At 34.9% G+C, this 21143-nt stretch overlaps 2 protein-coding genes across 2 annotated transcripts in view; both read left to right on the plus strand.

The window, feature by feature from the left end:
• Nucleotides 1–21143, plus strand: part of LOC129757643 (phosphatidylinositol 4-kinase beta) — a 281978-nt gene that overhangs the window by 9558 nt on the left and 251277 nt on the right. The window lies entirely within an intron of this gene.
• LOC129752021 (clavesin-1-like) lies at nucleotides 6303–20403 on the plus strand. Its single transcript, XM_055747811.1, has 2 exons — nucleotides 6303–7042; nucleotides 20323–20403. The coding sequence occupies exons 1-2, from the start codon at nucleotides 6323–6325 to the stop codon at nucleotides 20401–20403; spliced, it is 801 nt and encodes a 266-aa protein (XP_055603786.1). The 5' UTR covers nucleotides 6303–6322.

Raw genomic sequence — 21143 nt, forward strand, 5'->3', positions numbered from 1 at the left:
CATCCATGAGGAATGAATTGATGACATGTGGTTGAAATGCTTCTTATACAATTCTACTTTCTCATTTTCAATATCCATACATTTGTAACTTTCTATTTGACAAGAATTTTCTTAATGATGAAATGTTCTTAGTTATGTTCTTTTAATTTCCATCGATAAGGTCGATAAATAAAATTAACAAACAAAATCACGGTGATTAACTCTTCATAAATTTAAATATAATATGAAGATGAAAAAGATAAGTTTTTAACATTTGAAAATGATTTTTCTAATAAAACGTATTCTCAAAATAATGCAAGTGATAGCATTTTGGTGTCTATGTTTTAATGATTGATTTAGTAGAACTCGTACTTCAACTATATTTTGTTTATCACCTCTCGATTTGGTGATAAGGAGTTTATATGGAGTTATTAAAAAAAATCAGTTTTGAGTGAAATCAATCATTGATAACTGATGAACTAACAAGTTAACATGAAAAAAAACTGATTCTGAACTTGTTTATTATACTTAATTCAATTAAGGAATACTACTTTCATGATGATGAATGATCTTAAAAAAACTGACATTACTAAAGAAAGTTTTAAACAACAAAAATTTTATTTCATTTAAATAATTTGCTGAAGTCTGAAAAACGATTTGGTTCCTGCTTTGAGAAATATCTTAAATCCTATGAAGTCATTACTTCTTTAAACATTCGTTAAAAGTCTATTATCTAACAGAATTGGGAAAAGTGAATAAACAGAAAACCTAAATTTAAAAAAAATTCACAGAAGTCAACATTACTTGCGTTCTTGCGGAAAGAATGTGATATGAACCCTTCTTTCGAATTTTTATTGTAATGTTTAAAAGTTTTGTCAGAAAAGTGCATAATTTTCTTGAATAATTTTTAACCTATTTGAAAATAATTTACGGCACCAACATAAATTAATATTAGCTCTTAAATTCTTTTCATCTAAAAAAGTTTTAATTCTGTGGCCATATGAATTTATAAAAATTTGAATGTGGAGTTGAACATTGAGATAAATAACACAAGCTGAAATTGGGCTCTTGAAAAAATATTTCATATCAGCATAAAATTAAGTGATAAATCATCAAAGTAATGGATAAATTTGATTAGATATACTTCTTAAAAAAGAAAACAATATTTCACGACCATAATGCACACTGCTTCTCCTCTTCCCTTACAAATTTCATTTAAATTAATTAGAGGTTTACATTTAAAAATAGTTAGAAATAAGGGAAGATTAACAAACTTTCTTACATACTTATTTTGATATCCTTTTAAACAGCATATACATCTATATATATAAAAAGCAATTATCTGTATGTTTGTTTGTTTGTTTGTTTGTTTGTTTGTCCTCTATAGACTCAGCCGCCTTAAGAGCTAGAGATCTGAAATTTGGCATGGATGCTCATTAGGACCAGGAATGATGAAAAATGTTTTTAGATTTTTGGACGACCCCTTCTGAAGGGGGTCGTCCATACAAGACAAATATTGTTTTCACGTTATTGACGTTATTTTCCGTCGGATTGTGATGAAAATTTGCACATGAGTGTTTTGAAAGACGAGCAACCGATTACAGTTATCAAATTTAGGGTCAGGGGTCGGCAAAAGGGGTCGTCCATATTCACTGATTGATGTTTTTGCGATACTGGCTTTATTTTACATTGGATTTTGATGAAAATTTGCACATGAGTGTTTTAGGAGACGAGCAATCGATTACAGTTATCAAATTTAGGGTCAGGGGTCGGCAAAAGGGGTCGTCCATATTCACTGATTAATGTTTTTGCTATACTGGCTTTATTTTACATTGGATTTTGATGAAAATTTGCACATGAGTGTTTTAAGAGACGAGCAATCGATTACAGTTATCAAATTTAGGGTCAGGGGTCGGCAAAAGGGGTCGTCCATATCCACTGATTAATGTTTTTGCGATATTGGCGTATTTATAGATCGTATTGTGATGAAAATTAGCACATGAGTGTTTTGAGGGACGAGCAATCGATTTCAAGTTTCGAATTGCAGATCAGAAGTCGGCTGAAGGAGTCGTCCATACCCAACTTAAATGTTTTTGCGATTTTGACGTTATTCTACATTGGATTGAGATGAAAATTTCCGCATAGGAGTTTTGAGGGACGCTCTTTTGCTTTCAGGTTTCAAATCTTGACTCAGGGGTCGGCAAAAGGGGTTATTATCTGTTCACTGTTTTTACAATATTCTCTTGATTGAGCATAGAATTGTAATGAAAATTGACACATGGGAGTTTAACAGAAAAGATAACTGATTTCAGGAGTCAAGTTTTGAATCGTGGCCGTCCATGTTAGTTGCTCACTGTTTTCGCGATATTGTCGTGATCATGCATCGGATTGAGATGAAAATGTTCAGATGAGGGTTATAAACTATGAGCAATTGACTCCAGGTAGCATGTTCCGTGTCAAGGGTCGGCGAAAGGGGCGTCTATATTCACTGTTCACTGTTTTTAAGTTCCTGACGTTATTTTACATATAATTTGAAAAAAAAATGGCACAAAGGAGTTGTGAGGAACGTAAAATTGGTTTTAATAGTCGAATTTCGGGCCATGGGACAGAAAAAGAGGGGTTCATTGAAAGTTCAGTGTTTTGTGCAATAATTTTGTTTGCGGCAGTTAATTGATACCAATTTAAGTGTGGAGGTCAAGCAAAAGAGTCGTGCACATAAACAAATAGGACATGTTTCTGCCATAATGTCTAGATTTTGCAACCGATCGAGAAGAATACACTCTCACATAAATTATAATAAAAATCTAATAAACCGTTTAATTTGAATTTCAAGTAATAGTAATAATAGCGACTTTAAACACTGTTGATTTTTTTCCCCAAAATTGTTGAAAGAATGTTTCGAATTCATTTTCTAAACTCATTTTGACGTACCAATGATTTAAAGCGAAACGAAGTTCGTACGGGATCAGCTAGTCCTTTTATAAAACAATCTGCGAATCTTTAATATTCACTGCGAACAATTGTTGACAAAAAGATAATTTTCGTCATTTGTATATTGAGCAGTTTAAAAATTATCAATTTAAGAACTCTTTAAAGAACCTTCCGATATAAAAGTAATTTTACAAATGAAAAAATACAAACATGTGAATAAAATCTCAAGTTATCTTCAATATTTTAATATCACCGCAAAACTTTCACCAAAATTTTAGTGATTCTCGTTCTCCAACATACCTTTTGAAATCCAAACATTTATTTGTGAATGTGTTAACAATTGCTATGAATTTACAACTGAATGTTTTATTATTTTTCAGAAGTATATTGCTGAATCATGATTCGAAAAAAACTAATTAATATAAACTCTTGTTTTGATTCTTCAATTTCTAAATATAAATTTAATTCTAAAACAAAATCATTAAAATCAAATTCTAAGGTATGCAACTTTCGGAACTTTGTTTTTATTTGTTTTCTTTTGAATTGCAAGCTCTCATAGATTTTAAAAATTTATTGTAAATGAATCGAAAGATACAGTTACAAATTTGAAACGAATGATTTAGTGAAAAGTGAAAAATAGTATTTTTGCTTCATGCATTCAATACGTTCTAACATAATGTATAGTTTAAAATGGAAATAAAAATAAAGCGTTCATTTTTTATAGCTTATACTATTTTTCAATGAAAAGTCCTTGTTCCTGAGAAAATAGTCGAGTTATGACGGGATATTTTTTTCACTGGTTTTTTCTCATCTGGGAAAAAAATATACATAGGTAAGTTTTTGGAGCCTTAGTTTTAAAACTTGTTTTTGGAGGTATATCTCTGAACTCAATTTATATCAGGTTTTGTTCATCACCTTAAATTTAAGAAGTAGTATTTTTGGTATTTTTTGAATATTGAATAGATATGATTGTATATAAATCTATGAAAGATTCATATATGGTCAACAATTTCGAATTAAACACTGTAGGTGCCATAACAAAAGTAATTTGGTGAAAATTGGTCTACGGGATTGCAAGCTACAGCGGTTTTAGTTTGGCGGACCGATTTTTTCCAATTTTAAGAATTTAAGAAATTAATAAATTCTTTTATTTAACAATCACCCCCACGGAGTGGAAAATTTTGAAAATTCCATAGAACATCCACTAGGAAATGTTCGAACTTTTCATAGAAATTCCAGCGTTTGAGAGTATTTTGTAACGGTTTTTAGTCGCTTGGGGGGGTGATCACCCCGATCACCCCCCCCATAGGACCGCGCCTGCAATTTTGACAATTTTGACAATTTTGACAATTTTGACAATTTTGACAATTTTGACAATTTTGACAATTTTGACAATTTGACAATTTGACAATTTTGACAATTTTGACAATTTTGACAATTTTGACAATTTTGACAATTTTGACAATTTTGACAATTTTGACAATTTTGACAATTTTGACAATTTTGACAATTTTGACAATTTTGACAATTTTGACAATTTCGACAATTTCGACAATTTTGACAATTTTGACAATTTTGACAATTTTGACAATTTTGACAATTTTGACAATTTTGACAATTTTGACAATTTTGACAATTTTGACAATTTTGACAATTTTGACAATTTTGACAATTTTGACAATTTTGACAATTTTGACAATTTTGACAATTTTGACAATTTTGACAATTTTGACAATTTTGACAATTTTGACAATTTTGACAATTTTGACAATTTTGACAATTTTGACAATTTCGACAATTTCGACAATTTTGACAATTTTGACAATTTTGACAATTTTGACAATTTTGACAATTTTGACAATTTTGACAATTTTGACAATTTTAACAATTTTGACAATTTTGACAATTTTGACAATTTTGACAATTTTGACAATTTTGACAATTTTGACAATTTTGACAATTTTGACAATTTTGACAATTTTGACAATTTTGACAATTTTGACAATTTTGACAATTTTGACAATTTTGACAATTTTGACAATTTTGACAATTTTGACAATTTTGACAATTTTGACAATTTTGACAATTTTGACAATTTTGACAATTTTGACAATTTTGACAATTTTGACAATTTTGACAATTTTGACAATTTTGACAATTTTGACAATTTTGACAATTTTGACAATTTTGACAATTTTGACAATTTTGACAATTTTGACAATTTTGACAATTTTGACAATTTTGACAATTTTGACAATTTTGACAATTTTGACAATTTTGACAATTTTGACAATTTTGACAATTTTGACAATTTTGACAATTTTGACAATTTTGACAATTTTGACAATTTTGACAATTTTGACAATTTTGACAATTTTGACAATTTTGACAATTTTGACAATTTTGACAATTTTGACAATTTTGACAATTTTGACAATTTTGACAATTTTGACAATTTTGACAATTTTGACAATTTTGACAATTTTGACAATTTTGACAATTTTGACAATTTTGACAATTTTGACAATTTTGACAATTTTGACAATTTTGACAATTTTGACAATTTTGACAATTTTGACAATTTTGACAATTTTGACAATTTTGACAATTTTGACAATTTTGACAATTTTGACAATTTTGACAATTTTGACAATTTTGACAATTTTGACAATTTTGACAATTTTGACAATTTTGACAATTTTGACAATTTTGACAATTTTGACAATTTTGACAATTTTGACAATTTTGACAATTTTGACATTTTTGACAATTTCGACATATTTGACATTTTGTACAATTTTGACATTTTGTACAATTTTGACATTTTTTTATAATTTTGACAATTTTGATAATTTTGTCAATATTGATAATTTTGGTTATTTTAACCATTTTGACAATTATGATAATTTCAATCATTCAGACAATTGTGATATTATTCACAGTTCTGACATACCTATTTGATGAATTTGACTGTTTAACTGATTTCAATATGTGTTATTCTTAAAAAAACACTGATATCAGTTGCCTTCATTTAACTTGGGTTGCATTTACGACTGGATAGATATCATTAGAAAAGCTTTTCATTTCAAACATTTAACCTTTTTCAATCCAACTTCATTGACCCTGCCATATCATAAACTGTTCGACAGGCTGGCTGTTCTATAAAGTAACATGCATGCATACGAGAGCATCATTGAAGTTAATTTTCCCACAACCTCCACCGATTAGCACTATCAGCTGGCGTTTGCGTTATTTCAATGAAGAAAAAAAAAACAAATGTTAATTTACACTTTTTCGTGGAGGGTATCTGGGGCTTGATCGGTTGCGCTAGAAATTGGGTCTCACATTGAACTTTGATGAGTTTTCTTCTGATCAGTCGGTTGCTAGTTTGTTTACCTGCTGGTACGGTGCGATGATTCCGGACCCGATAAGTATCGAAAAGTGCCCACCGGAATACGATTCGTTCCGGGATGAAGAGTTAGATGGCCAGCTGAGGGCCAAAGCCAAAGCGGAACTGCGCGAAGATGCCGGAAGTCGGGATGCGGCCTTAGCTCAGATACGCGAGTTTATTGCCAAACATCCGCAGATCGTGCGCTGTCGAACGGATGTCATGTTTTTGTTGCGATTTCTGCGGATGAGAAAGTTCAATGTTGTGGAGGCGTGTAATTTTTTGGAGCTTGGATTGACGGCCATCGCCAAGCATCCGGAGTGCTTCCAAGTGCGGGACTCGGTTGAAGAAATGAATCGATTCATTAGGGCTGGGGTGATTGTCCCATTGGGATACAACCGGGATGATCAGCTGGTGGTTCTCTATCGGGTGGCCGCCGTTGATACCAGCTGGATGACCCCGGCGCAAATTATCAAGTATGCCTACGTAACGGTTCAGGTGCTGGGCGAGGATAATCGATTCCAAATCGGTGGTGTGGAGTTGATTTTTGATATCGGGGGAACCAGTATGGCATATGTGGGGATGTGGAAGCTGTCGGATCTGAATCTGCTGTTTGTGTCAGCTGACACGGCGTTGCCGGCAAGGATCAAAAAAGTTCATGTGGCTCCTATGGTTCCCTTGGCAGTGATGTTTAGCAATCTTTGTATGGGCATCATTAGTACCAAAATGAGAGAACGAGTTGTTGTAAGTGAAAATTTTTATTTTTGCACCAACTTTAGTAGATTTTTTTTATGATACAGTAAGGAAATGAATTCGATTACTACATCTCTAAAAATCACATTTTGTTTTATAAATACTAGAATTGTTAGACTAAATCCGATGAACTTGAAATGCTTCAAGTTTTCTAAACTTAGGGTCTAATTTAAATATAGTCCCATATTTTTAGCTCAACTTCAGATTGATTCTTTTGACAGTAAACTTCGTAAACAACGTAAAAAAAGAGGACCTCCGTAGATTTTTCCAATAAAAAAAGTTTAGTCATCAGACGTTCAAATACCATGGACAAGTTAATCCGGCAAATTTAACTTGATTTGCAAGCCAAAACTGATTTTAAGTGTTCCAGTTATATTGTACCCTAAAATGAGAGGTTTACGTTTGAGTATTGTGTTTCCGTTTTCTCATCGTTTGGTAAATATTAGCGGAGTTATAACTAGGAAAATTTCGATGATAAACACTTTGGAGCTTTTCTTCGATCATATAAAAAAATTAGCTATTGTACAGATGAAATTCTGTACGTGCAATCATAGATGTACACTCAGGCAAATTCTTATTATAATTTTTATAAGATGCATCTTATGAGCCGCTTTTAAGAGTGTAAAATAATTTTTCATAAGAGTCTTATGAAATTCTTTCAATTTTCATACGATGTTCTTATGAAAAATAGAAGAAACGGCATTGTGTGAAAGTAATGAACACATTCGTTCATTTCAACAGTTTTTTCATCATCTAACAAAACGAAGCAATCGCCAGTTCATAGTTTTACTTCAAAGATAAATGATATTGTCATTTCCGGAATGGTAAGTCCGATTTGTTGTTTCTGATGTGAGCGACATATTAGTAATTTGAATTACATTTTTGTTTACTTTTCAGCTATCTGATCTAACAAGGTCGAAGATTGGGATGCGGCAAAAAAAACTTTGATGGAAGCGTCTGTTGATGCACTGCTGATGGTGACCATAAATGATTTGATTTCAAACAAATTTGGCAAACAATAAAGAGAATGTTTTCAATGAAATATCTAAAATTATTCTTATTAGAAAGTGATTTACTGTTTCCATAAGAACCTCTTATGAAAAGCAACAACCTCTCATTGCAATAGGCGTTCATCTTCAGAATTCATTCGCGTCATAAGACAATCTTATGAATTTCAATGATTTTTCTTATGGCGCCACTTCATAAGAGAATCTTATGGCATACATAATAGTATTTTTCTGAGTGTAGGAAAGATGTGACAAAATAAGGAAAATTGTAAAGATTTTCCATGTTGTTTACATACTCTTGGGAAAGCCGGGATTCATATCTCATAAGTCCGGTTGAAGCAGCTTGTTTAGTGAGGTATTTGAAGGCCATTAGGAATCCAACAATCTTAAATAAATGAACTTCATTAAGTTTGTAGTCATAACCTAGGCTTCAAAAGATAGGAAGGCCTGCAGCAGAGCTGTTCAAATCAAAGGGCTTCGAAAGATGGACTCCGGAGAAGATACCAAGAGAAATTATAAAAACTGCAGAAGAGACCATCTGTTGAGTATGAGGGACATTAAGCTGGTACAGAAAGCCCATTTCACGATGTGACTCCAAGAAAGAAAATTTTAGTGCTTATCAATTTTATCTAAGCCCAAATAAACATCAGACCGATTTTAAAGTAAACGTGTATTAAACCAAAAAGCAGTAACCTAGTGACTCCACTGAAAATTACATTACTACATTAGTATTTCTACTTAGTAATCCCGAATATTTGGTCTGGATTTCCAATGTTAAGTTATTCCAGATCTTTTCGATGGTCTTAAGTGCCTTTGAAAAACCTTATCAGCCTACTGAAAAAAAAACTCTGATATTGGATCCAAGTGATGGTGTTTTTCAGAATCAATAGTTTTGTTCATTGAAATCAACTCTTCCGGGTCACGAATAGCTATGGCCAACAGAATTCGCAGCTCGAAGCGCCAACAGTAAGTCGCATAAATGGTGTCAACTCGGAAACGCCTTCGCTGGCTGAAATAGAAGCGGCAATCAAAACCATGAAATCCAATAAAGCACCTGGGATCGATTGCATCCCTGCTGAAATGCTGAAAGCCGACCCTGCCCTGTCAGCACAAATGTTGCACCGTCTTTTCGCTGACATCTGGGATACTGCAACATTCCCGGCCGACTGGATGCAGGGTATCCTCGTAAAGGTCCCGAAGAAAAGAGACCTGACAGAGTGCGGTAACTGGCGAGGCATAACGTTGATCTGTACAACCCTCAAAGTACTCTGCAAAGTGATCCTGAACAGGATCCAGGAGAAAATTGACGCTACACTCCGACGGCAACAAGCTGGATTCCGATCCGGACGATCATGTGTGGACCACATCACAACGCTACGAATCATACTGGAACAAATCAACGAACTCCAGGACTCTCTTCTGCTGGTTTTCGTTGATTTCGAAAAAGCATTCGACCGACTTAACCATGAAAACATCTGGGCGGCTCTAAGGCAACGAGGGGTCCCAGAGAAACTAGTCCATCTCATCGAAGCACAGTACGAGGCATTTTCGTGTAAGGTTTTGCACGATGGTGTCTTGTCCGAACCAATCCCGGTAACTGCTGGAGTGAGACAAGGATGTATCTTATCACCGCTACTTTATCTCATCGTAATGGATGAGATTCTGACTGGATCGATCGACTGTGCACCGAACCGAGGATTTCCGTGGAATCCTTCAACAATGGAGCAACTGAACGACCTTGACCTGGCTGACGATATTGTTTTGCTCGCCCAAACACAACCGGATATGCAGAGCAAACTCGACGAACTCACTGAAAGTTTCAAGGCAGCAGGTCTCAAAGTCAATGTCGGAAAGACCAAGTCGATGGAGATCAACACAGCAAATCCCTCCAGTTTCATGGTAGCTGGGCAACAAGTTGAGAAAGTGGAGTGCTTTCAGTATCTTGGTAGCCAGATAACACCTGATGGTGGTACCAGGAAAGACATCGAAACCCGGATCAGAAAGGCCCGATTTGCGTTTGCGAGTCTCCGAAACACCTGGCGGTCACGCCAGATCTCTCTATGAACGAAAATCCGAATCTTCAACTCAAACGTCAAATCCGTATTGCTGTACGGGTGTGAAACTTGGTGCACATATGCGGTAACGACGCGAAAACTGCAAGTATTTGTAAACCGCTGCCAGCGGAACATCATCCGCGCTTGGTGGCCTGGCAACTGGATCTCAAATGAGGAACTACATCGCCGGTGTCATCAAAGGGCGCTAGAAATCGAGATTCGAGAACGTAAGTGGAGATGGATTGGGCACACGCTGCGGAAAGATGAAAACGAGATTTGCAGAGAGGCGCTAGATTGGAATCCAGAAGGACATCGAAGAAGAGGCAGACCCAGAAACTCGTGGCGGCGAAGCCTAGCCGCTGAAATCCGAACTGTCGACGAGAATATTGACTGGGACCAGGTGAAGACGCTGGCTCCGGATAGTCAACAGTGGAGGTCTTTTACCACGGCCCTATGCACCGGTGGATCGGCGCGGGATCATTAAGTAAGTAAGTATTGAAATCACGTGTTTTTTTGTCCTAAGAATTCAACCAATTAGGATTATCCTTCTTCGTCATAGGTAGTCTTAAAAATCGAATGTTATAGCCTATTGCGTAGAGAGTGACATTGAATAATGTGTTTATATTAAGTTTCGTCTTGTAGAAACCAAGTTTCATTTTGCTCATCTTGACCTGAAAGAGACAGGGAACTTTTTCTCACCCAATAATTGTGAGTCCATTTGTACAGCTTTTATGTGTGTTAAGACCGCCCTCTTTCCACGTGAAATTATGGAACATTGGTCCCAGCACTTGGCAGACTGTTTCATTGTATGGTACGTTAAATAATTCTGTCATGTTTTTAAAAAGATTCTATCTGATTTCGTGAATTGAATAGCCGATTTCTCGTAATTTTCAGCATGTCTACCTAAACCTGCACCTCTATCTAAAAAAAAAACAACGTTTCCTTAACGTGTTCCAGTGCAAGCATGGTTGGTCAGCACCTCTCAAATCCGACTGCGCGCTGTGTAAACCTCCCAGCCAACAATTTGGTAGGTACCGTCAACTGGGGCAACATGCAACAATTTTCAACTTCAATGGCTTCTAAAATATTAATGTTTACAGATAATCATACCTCTTGTACATCAAAAGTTTTAAGGTAGATGGGCCACCAAACTGACGTAGTCAAAAAAATTATTGGTTTCACCAGTTATTTTTAAATTTACAAAAACATGCGATTTTCACCCTACTAAGAAAAAGGGGTAAGTTGCAACAAACTCTGTGATTTATGAAAAATCAAATGAAAACGATTGAAAATTCATAGTTTTTGATACATTTGTGATGTCATAACGCATAAAGCACCAATTGCAGTAAATTTTGGTTTTGTTCGAATTAAATTTTTAATTTTTTCTGACAAAAATATTTTTAAGAAAAAAGTGTTAATCTTCTGCATACATTTAGGGGTAAAAAATACTACAAAATAATCTATTAGCTGAAATCATAGAAATAAATCTAGGAATGGATGAAATTTTAATGTTAACTAACGCATAATGCAAAACAATTATATCTCAGCATATGGAAACGCGATTTATGAGAATTTGTTCCGATTTTCATTTTGTTGCATTTTACCCCAGACGGGTAACTGAATTATAAAAATATTTATTTAAAAAAATTGAGTGATTGTTCGAAAAATATTTCCACATGATCAATGTTGGCATAGGATGAGGAAACCAGTATAAAGTTTGTAGGTGATATTATCAAGCCAATCCGTCATACTGGGTAAAGTTTTTTACGGCATCGAAAAATGTTAAAAATTGTACATTCATTGTTCGATTTTTCAAATTTTATATGAAAATCAAAAACTTAAAAAAACTATCTAAGGATTCAAGAAACTATGTCATCATCATTTTGTAATCATTAAAAGATAACTTTATCTCATTACATTAAATTAAAAATTGAATCTGTGTGGTGTTATATAAATGTTGCATTCAACCCCGCTGTTGCATGATGCCCCGTTTGACGGTATATCAAAAGATATACGTACGTCTATATCGACACAAATCATCGTACATGACATTAGAAAAAAGCATATACCTACCAAAAGTGGAGGCCATATACGTACATGTTTTCGTTATTTTCTGGTTTACGACATCGACAACATCATATGTGATGTCATTTACGATGTTAGAAATACTTTGACTTTATGTCGCATTGGCGTCGTTTTGTACGTTACATTAAAGGATTCGATTCATGCGCATTTACGATGATGGGAGGATTGGCAGTTCCATCCACACTTTATGCGATCCCGAGCAGACTTTGATGCCTGAATCGATAGCAAACAGTAACCAATATGAGCTATCAATACCAAAACGATAGCATAATTTAGTATCGAATTTTTCCCGATGGCAAAATTAGGTTTCATTGAAGCATAAGTATGCCAAAATATGATGCCAAATCAAAACCTAAATAAGGCATTGAGACCAAAATGAAAGCACTATTTGGTTTTATTTTTTCATGATAACAAAACGAGGTATCATTAAGGTTTCATTTATTACGGTAGAGCAGAAAAGTGAAATCAAAATGATTGCATGATTTGGTATTCAATTTTGTCCGATGAAACATCAAATTTAATTATGTGTTAAAAATTAAATCGAACTGAAAACAAACAGATAAATTTGTTCGTTACCGGCATATTGCGCGCATTTTTCTGTGTAGAATTTTCAGTCATTGCAAAAATAGGCATCATTAAGGTATCTTATTTTTAAACCGCTTATATAAACTCCTTCTCTTTTATTTAACTATTTTTTACAATTGAGTCGCTGCGACTGTAACGGGCCAAATTTTGTGTATTGTACCACCTTTATTCGGGCAAAATGATACCAAGTTTTATTTTCAAGGCATGATAGCTAATTCAAGGATTAATTATGTTTATCGAATAGCAAACTAACGAAGGTTAACGAAAAAAATTACATCAACTGATTTTTTGTAAGAATTTATTCAACATAAAAAATCTATAAGACAACGATTTTTATTTGAATAAATATGATTTTTGATAAATTAATAATAAATAAATTAAATAATGAATGAGATATAAAATAGCAAGTGATTTTGTGTAAATTTTTATTCAAGCATTTTGTTCAACTTGAATTTGATGAAAATAATTATTTAAAAAAAAATCAAAATATTATTTTACTAATTGTTTAAATCTTTATAAGTAAAATACCTTCATAAAACCATTTGCAAATTTTAAAAAAAATGTTGAAATAAACATATATCAATTAACGAGTCTAGCTTTAGGATCGATAGAATCTGAAGAAAATAAATCTAAAAATTTGATTTTGAAAAAGAAAAACATACATCCTAATTTGTGAAACGAATTACATATTTAAAACGAAATTTGAATACGATTGAAAGCTAAGAATATAAATATTAAGGTCCGTTTCTTATTTGCGCTAGAAACAGAGCGCCGATGAACTAGCCCACCCGATTGACTCGATCTTCCAAAATAAACCTACATCAACACAATAGTTCATCCATAACAGTTCATTCATACAGTTCGTTGAACTTAATTATCTAAAGAATGCATGTGAGCACATACTTAGGCCGATCACATAGTGAGTGCGATGCGATGCGATTCAATGCGGTGAACCACATTTGATGAAAATGTATGTGAATCGCTTAAACCTGACATACTCAACGCCGCGAAGCAGATGTCAATTTGTTCCGCCGCTCGAGTTCGCATTGGCCGCGTTCGCCAATTCGCATCGCATCGCTCTCACTATCGGCCTTAGGCAGAAACTGCGGTGAATCCGTGCACCCATGGTTGATAACCAACACAGTTTCTTATTTGCGTTAGAAACGACAAATTAACAGGAAAAGTGCATTTTACTTCACAACTTCAAATCACAATTAACGATTTCCAAACTGAACAAAAGTATGCTCTAGACATATATTCGATGTTACTGATCCAATCGTGGATGACAACAAAGTGCAAAAAGTAAACAAAATTGTGTTGTTTACCAGTGCAAATGTGCGTCGATACCAGGGATGCCAGGTGTTGAGGAGTAAAAATCTGGGCAATTTTGGAAAAAAGTCTGTGTTTGTCTGTGCACAGGGAAGATCACAAATTTGATACTAAATAAGACATTTGACGGTGCGTGTGAGCGGGGGGGGGGGGGTTTCCTGTGGTATTCAGGTTATTATCGCGCTAAGAACACTGTTTCCTATACCACGTATCATGTTGATCTTATTAAAAAAATAATTGGTAATGAATGCTTGGTGAAATACCAACGAATACAAGCGAGATTTCAGTCTAATCTGGCATTACGGATCAAATCCGATGCATAAATCTTGGTTTTATCACTCAATTTTGAAAATCTGTAAAATCTGGGCACTCTCAGCAAAAATCTGGGCAAAATCTGTGTCTGACCAATATCTGGACGAAGGGTCAAAAGTCTTGGTTTTACAGACAAATCTGGGCACCTGGCAACCCAGGTCGATACTGCGATTCACCAGAAATTTTCCTTTAACCGGTAGCTTTCTCGCGTAATAAATAGTTCCGTCATTATAATTCGTGCCGCGAATGTGTAAAAATCAGGGACCTGTTCAGTTTCTTCGATCCCATCGCTGGCGCTGTTGGAAATCAACTCGGAAGCTGTTGGACTGCAATGTTTCTTTCCTACCTCTTGTGTGATTTTCAAGTTCAGGTATGTGCCTAACTGGCCGGTAATATAAAGTATTGTGTGATTAACTGAACAAAAATACAGCTCTTCAATGCCATTCGTACAGGTAGGTACGTAAAGTTCTATTTTGGATTTACATTTTGTAATCTTCAAGAGTTTATCATTAAGTTTTTTTTTTTTTAGGAATAGACAACCTAGTTCAATCTTAAGCTGTTAAAGTTATGGTCGACATAGCCCACAATAGATTATTCTAATTGCTACGAGAAGTTACAGATCCCCCGTTTTATCCAGTGTACTTTGAGACATAGCTCCGGATCGTTACTAGTGGATGTCTTTTAAGAAGGCCCTCTGCGCCGGAGAATCGACGTTGGACCATTAAGTGAGTATTTAAATACTTTGAGACATGTCTCGACTCTCGACTGTTGACAACAACATGACAGACCTGAGATTTGTTACACCAGCAAAAATTGTCCATTCGGTCATTGTTATAAATTTAAGAAAATAACTCAAAACTATCGTCGTCGCACAAACGAAAAACATAAACAGTTGCTCAACAAAAATGTACAATATGGATGACTGATGTTATGTTCCATTCTAAAGTCACAAGAACGCTATAAATTTATTTAATGAGCTATCTGCTTAATTGCGTTGAATAATCTTAAATTGAGCCAAATTACACTGTTAGCTTTGGCGAATAGAAGCATCTTTAATATTTTTTTCTTTCTGTTTCCTCTAATTTCAGTAAATAAGCTCGCCTTTGGTACAATGATGACCATTCAACTTGCGGAGGTGACAAAAAAGAAGAATTATATCTCTGGATGAGGCGAGATGTATCATTTAAAAATACGATAAGATCCACAATTTTAACATCAACATTTTATTTGCACACAAATGTACCAGAAACCAGGCCAGTCCAAAACCAGAACCAGAATTAACAATATTAGAAAGCTTAGCGAAAATTGCGAAAAAATTAGTTTTTATTTCTGATAGCATTAAAGGCATTCAACAATTGATCGATTTTAGTATTATAAGCATTTTATTTTTCTTGTATTATTTTCTTGAGAAACGATACAATAGTTGAGAAAGTTTTATTTAACTAGAAGATGCTATACATTGTGACGCCTCAATTTATAGAAAGCAAACGGCAATGTTTTACAACTTATTCATCTTCAATAATATTTCTAAGTGATGAAACATAAAAGTATAAAAAGCCAATTCAACCGTTTTCCATATCCAAGCGATTTAGTTAATATAAGTATATTAAACAATACATCATAAGATGAAACGTTATTTTTTTATTAGGCGTGGGAACACAAAATTCACAAACAAGCTATTAGAAATGATTTTTTCTAGATAGTGATCTTATAATTATTGAAAATTTAAAAGAAATGTAAATACAGTGTTATTTATAAACACTCATAATTTGAATAAATGTTGGGTGCAGAGAATCATTGAAGGAAAAAAATTTAGTAGGTGCTTGATTTCTAAATAATAGATAAAAAGTTGTTGGAGATTAAAAGTTTTGTTGGTTGTCAGATTTTAAGTATTGGAAGTTGATAACCAGATATGATTTTAATTCAATACATATTAGTGTCAGATTGTAGTTTAAGGATTTGCATTTTTAATTATAAATATTATTCATAAGCACACATTTGATTATAAACAACAAAAATTTTACGCTTTTGTTTAGGAACGTCGAGGTTTCAATTTCAACGACCAACTAATCAACAAATTCGAACCAAACCTGCTTTGAAGTCGGCAGTTTATTTGCATCCAGAAATATGAAATTATTATGATGACGTACAGTTAAAGGAAAAGCAATTCGATGAATTTTCAAACCTAAATATGTGTTTAGTATAGGTTTTTTTTTTTAAATTAAGGGTAAAAAAAGAACAAGGTTAATATTAAAAAAAATTGAAAAATCGTTGCATAACTAAAGGCGATTCTCAATTACATGAACGATTATCTAGTTTTTATAGTATAACGCCAAACATTGCATAAAAGCAGGCGATTTCAGCAAAACCTTCAAAATAGATGCCACGTCAGGGTAGTATTAAAGGTTTAAAATCCCATAAAAAAAAATGTTGGGTGAAACTGTTGAAAATTTTGCTATCATGCCTTTCAAGCTAATTTGTTTTCATTCGCCTAGAAAAAGAGGATGCAGTGCAAAAATTTGGCTCGCATTTTTCATAAACGGATAGCATAGTAATGCCAAATTTTGATTTAATTCAAAGCTCAATGATACCTCGTTCAGCTAGCTTTCAAAAAGATTTTTGAGGGCACAGTGATGCCAACTTTTGGATGTACTCAAAGCTAAAAAGTGGCATCATTTTGCCCTCAAAACTCGTTTTGATACGTTGGCTAAACAAGGCATCATTAAGGTTTCAGTGAAACCTACAGTTGGCATAATTGTGGTATCGGTATATGAAAATTGAGACCCAAATTTTGGCATTGTACCACCTTTATTCGGGCAAAATGATACCTCATTTTACTTTCAAGGCATGATAGCAAAATAAGGTATAATTTTGCCATAAAAGTCTGCTCGGGATGTGTGTTTTACCCTTTTACGACTTGAAGCGATATGATGATAAATTGACGATTTAAGTCACCCTTAATGCGAGGTGTGTTGAACTCTTGTACGACTTGAAGCAATCTGTCGATGGATTGGCGCTAATTCTCGCTAATTCAAGCAGTGCCATACACTATGCAAATCGTGCTCACAGCGACAAAATTTCATCGAATTTCATCGCATTTGTACAAATGTTGTGTAGTCTGTGGCCCGCTTAAGTGACGCTTCTTGACCCAAGATCGAGAGGGCGTCCTTAAAGCGCAATGGCTAACTAAGGGATGGTCGACTACGACCACCAAAAAAATGCTTAAACTACTCGCGCATCTTTTTTGCATTGACTGGGCATTCGGTTTGAGGAAAAACCTCAGAAGAAGGGCCATGAGAAAAGTTTTCCTGGAGGCCGGCAAGATATGAGCCTGCTCTCTATCCCTGGAAACTTTTTATGAGAAGGATGTTACTAAAGAGTCTTAGATATTTAGAGCTGTAACGGTAGTAGAAAATCGCCGTGGTTTAAATTGTCGCCATAGTACATTGCGAGTTGAGAATCGATAGCCTTCGTAAGAATAAGGCAGTTTACGGAAGTGAGGTGTTTGGAGACTAACCCCCTGTCCGACTAAAGAGGCAATTCGACTGCCTATGTTTGGACACACGGAAGACGTAGTTGGCAACTCGTTGATAAGTCGTTGTACTTTATTGGTTCCTTTGAGATCTTTGGGATTAAAATGCGCTTGCATTGATATTCAAAGAGCCGATCTATATTCCCAACGATATTGCCAGTTTGCTTCTTCCCTTAGTAGAGCGCGAAAACAAATTGTCCCCCCCCTGGGGTAAGAGTCCGGGCTAAAATATTCAAGCTGCTAGCACATCTGCATTTGCAGATGGCGCAAAAGTGCTGGTAGTAATATTCGCGACTATCAAGGTTTAAAGAGTTAAAATATCCTCTACGTAACAAGTATGTTTTGATATAATTAAAGGATTTTTATATTAAACACAGCGGCGAGCTGGGTTGCCAACGTGCCTGAATTTTTACGGAATTGCCTGATTTTTTGAGGCACAACCTGATTACCTGATAACCCTCCGTTTTTCCCTGGGTTTTTTCTAATAAGTCTGATTTTCCTGATTTTTGTGAATATCTTATTAAGTGGGTAATACGGAACTAAAGGCGTTATTGGTTGAGGTCAAAATGTGAATTGACGACCGAAAATAAGGTCCTCACTTCGACCGAAATTTCCGTTAAACTATAATCCTGATTTTTATTTCTCATGTTCCTGAATTCTGAAGAATGATGTTGGCAACCCTGACTGCGAGAACGAAACCGAGTCCCTACGTGATTGAAGTTAGAGGTGCCAGGTTATATTGACAAAAATCATGATTTTTCAGGATACCTCTGAAATCATGGGAACAATATGTAGCTATGTTCAGGTTGCATAAATATAGGCGAAATACAGGTGCTGTAAACACTTTAATTTATGCAACAGACGTGAGCAGCTTCTTGGATAGCTAGCAGTCCATATCGAAAAACACCATTCAAATATCATCTGAGATCGAAGATTACCACCGGTCAAAAGAGTTTAATTATTTTATTACAAATTTCTTCAAAGTTCACAAAGTTTAATTTAAAATTCAATCATGAAAATCAGGACATTTTAAAGACAAATTTTCAAAAATCAGGACAAGTCGAGAGTTTTTTTTTTTAATTAGAACGGTTTCTCGAAAATCAGGACAAATCCTGATAAATCAGGACACCTGGCACCTCTGATTGAATAGCTCTCCAACAAACGGTGGACAGCTTCTCACTTTGTGTGAGAGAAAGCATATTTCCCTCAGGCTTTTGGCAAGAAGAGGAGAAAAAGTTAGCAAAAATCAAGAGAATGGTAGAAGCCTGGTAAAAACTAACAGGGAGTATACACATCTGAAGCTTCTAATATGTATGTATGTGTTGTCGTGAGCCTACTTAATTGAGTATTCTTCTGCGCTCAGAAAAATACTATTATGTATGCCATAAGATTCTCTTATGAAGTGGCGCCATAAGAAAAATTAATGAAATTCATAAGATTGTCTTATGACGCGAATGAATTCTGAAGATGAACACCTACTTCAATGAGAGGTTGTTGCTTTTCATAAGAGAGTCTTATGGAAACAGTAAATCACTTTCTAATAAGAAAAATTCTCGATATTTCATGCTGAAAACATTCACTTTATTGTTTGCCAAATCCGTTTAAAATTAAATCCTTCATTGTCACCATCAGCAGCGCATCAACAGACGGCTGCATAAAAGTTTTTTTTTGCCGCATCTTAATCCTCGACCTTTCGTTTTTTGCCGATCAGCTTGCTGAAAAGTAAACTGTTTGGTAGTTGAGCCTCACTGATATCAGATGCTAATTAAGTTCGATGCACTCTCGAAAACCGGTTTGGCTCAACTCCGTTCGACCTAGTCAAAACACCAGCTTCTGATACGGCAAAGGCTTTGTGAGGACCCCGTCACAACAAATCACCCACAAATCACCCTTTGTGAACCCGGCCTGGGCATTGCTGCTGTTTGTTGTCTAATAGAACACAATAGCTGATGACCAGAGAAGCAACAACAATCGAGAGATGGGAGTAAGCTGGTACGGTGTGATCGTGGTCGATCGCAATAGACAAAATCATCGCACGAGAGTGAGTTCACCTTAGAAACCTCAACGGACAGCAAATAAAGCGGAGGATCTGAAGACCAGCCAGTCCAAATCCAATACGCACCCAACACACATCGAGCCATCGTCGGAACACTTTAGTCGTTTTTGTTGCCTGCATATTTTAAAGCTAGTTCTAAGTGAAACAGTAATTATAAGTTTTTAAGTTGAAGTGAAACTGTTTTACTGCCTAGTCGGCTTTTATATTTTGAAAAACCCCAAGCTGGTAGATTTGAGTTGCATGCGAATGCATGTAGTGATCGTTGGTCTAATTTGGAAGACCTTAATGAGATTAACACGATTGGGAATCAGTGTTGGGATAGGTCGGATTTCGCCAAGGCTGTCGAAGAGTTTACACCAACCAAGGTAAAGGGAACCTGTGCTCAACAGTAAACAAATAATGTATTTTAGTTTACTAATATATTCAACGTGCACACCAAAAACACCAAATCGAACTTACCATTCCGGAGATAACAATAACATTTAACATTGAAGGAAAACTATAATAACTATAAACTGGCGATTGCTTCGTACTGTTAGATGATGAAAAAAAAACTAATGCTATGAATGAATGTGTTCATCATTTTTTCACAATGCCGTTTCTTCTATTTTTCATAAGAACATCGTATGAAAATTGAAAGAATTTCATAAGACTCTTATGAAAAATTAGTTTGGACGCAAAAAAGTGGTTCATAAGATGTATCTTATGAATTTTATAATAAGATTTCCTCTGAATGTGAATTAAAGGCATCGTGGTCGAATTAACACGATCGTCGCCACGCTCGTTTTGGTAGTTTTACTAGCCGGGCCCAAAAAAATTCTCAGAGCGAGAAAGTAAAGAGGGAGAACTCTAAGATTTGAAACGTGTGGCTAAACTGAGCGGCTGATTGGAGTAAGAGAGCGTCACACGGTTTTGATGTGACGGGGCTTCCTAGGAAATACATCCGTCACCCAAATCTGGGTCCCATGGCCTTTCGATTGCTTTGATCTGCATCTAGAGCTTTCCGACAATGGATTCATCGTAATCAGAACCGCAAGCTAATAAAAGCTTGTCTGAGGCCGAGCCATGGATGCCATCTGGGTAAGCTTTATCAGTCACTTTCGAGCGAAATAATGAGGTTATGGCTTTTAAA

The sequence above is a fragment of the Uranotaenia lowii genome, chromosome 3 (assembly GCF_029784155.1).
Source record: "Uranotaenia lowii strain MFRU-FL chromosome 3, ASM2978415v1, whole genome shotgun sequence".
Classification (NCBI taxonomy): domain Eukaryota; kingdom Metazoa; phylum Arthropoda; class Insecta; order Diptera; family Culicidae; genus Uranotaenia; species Uranotaenia lowii.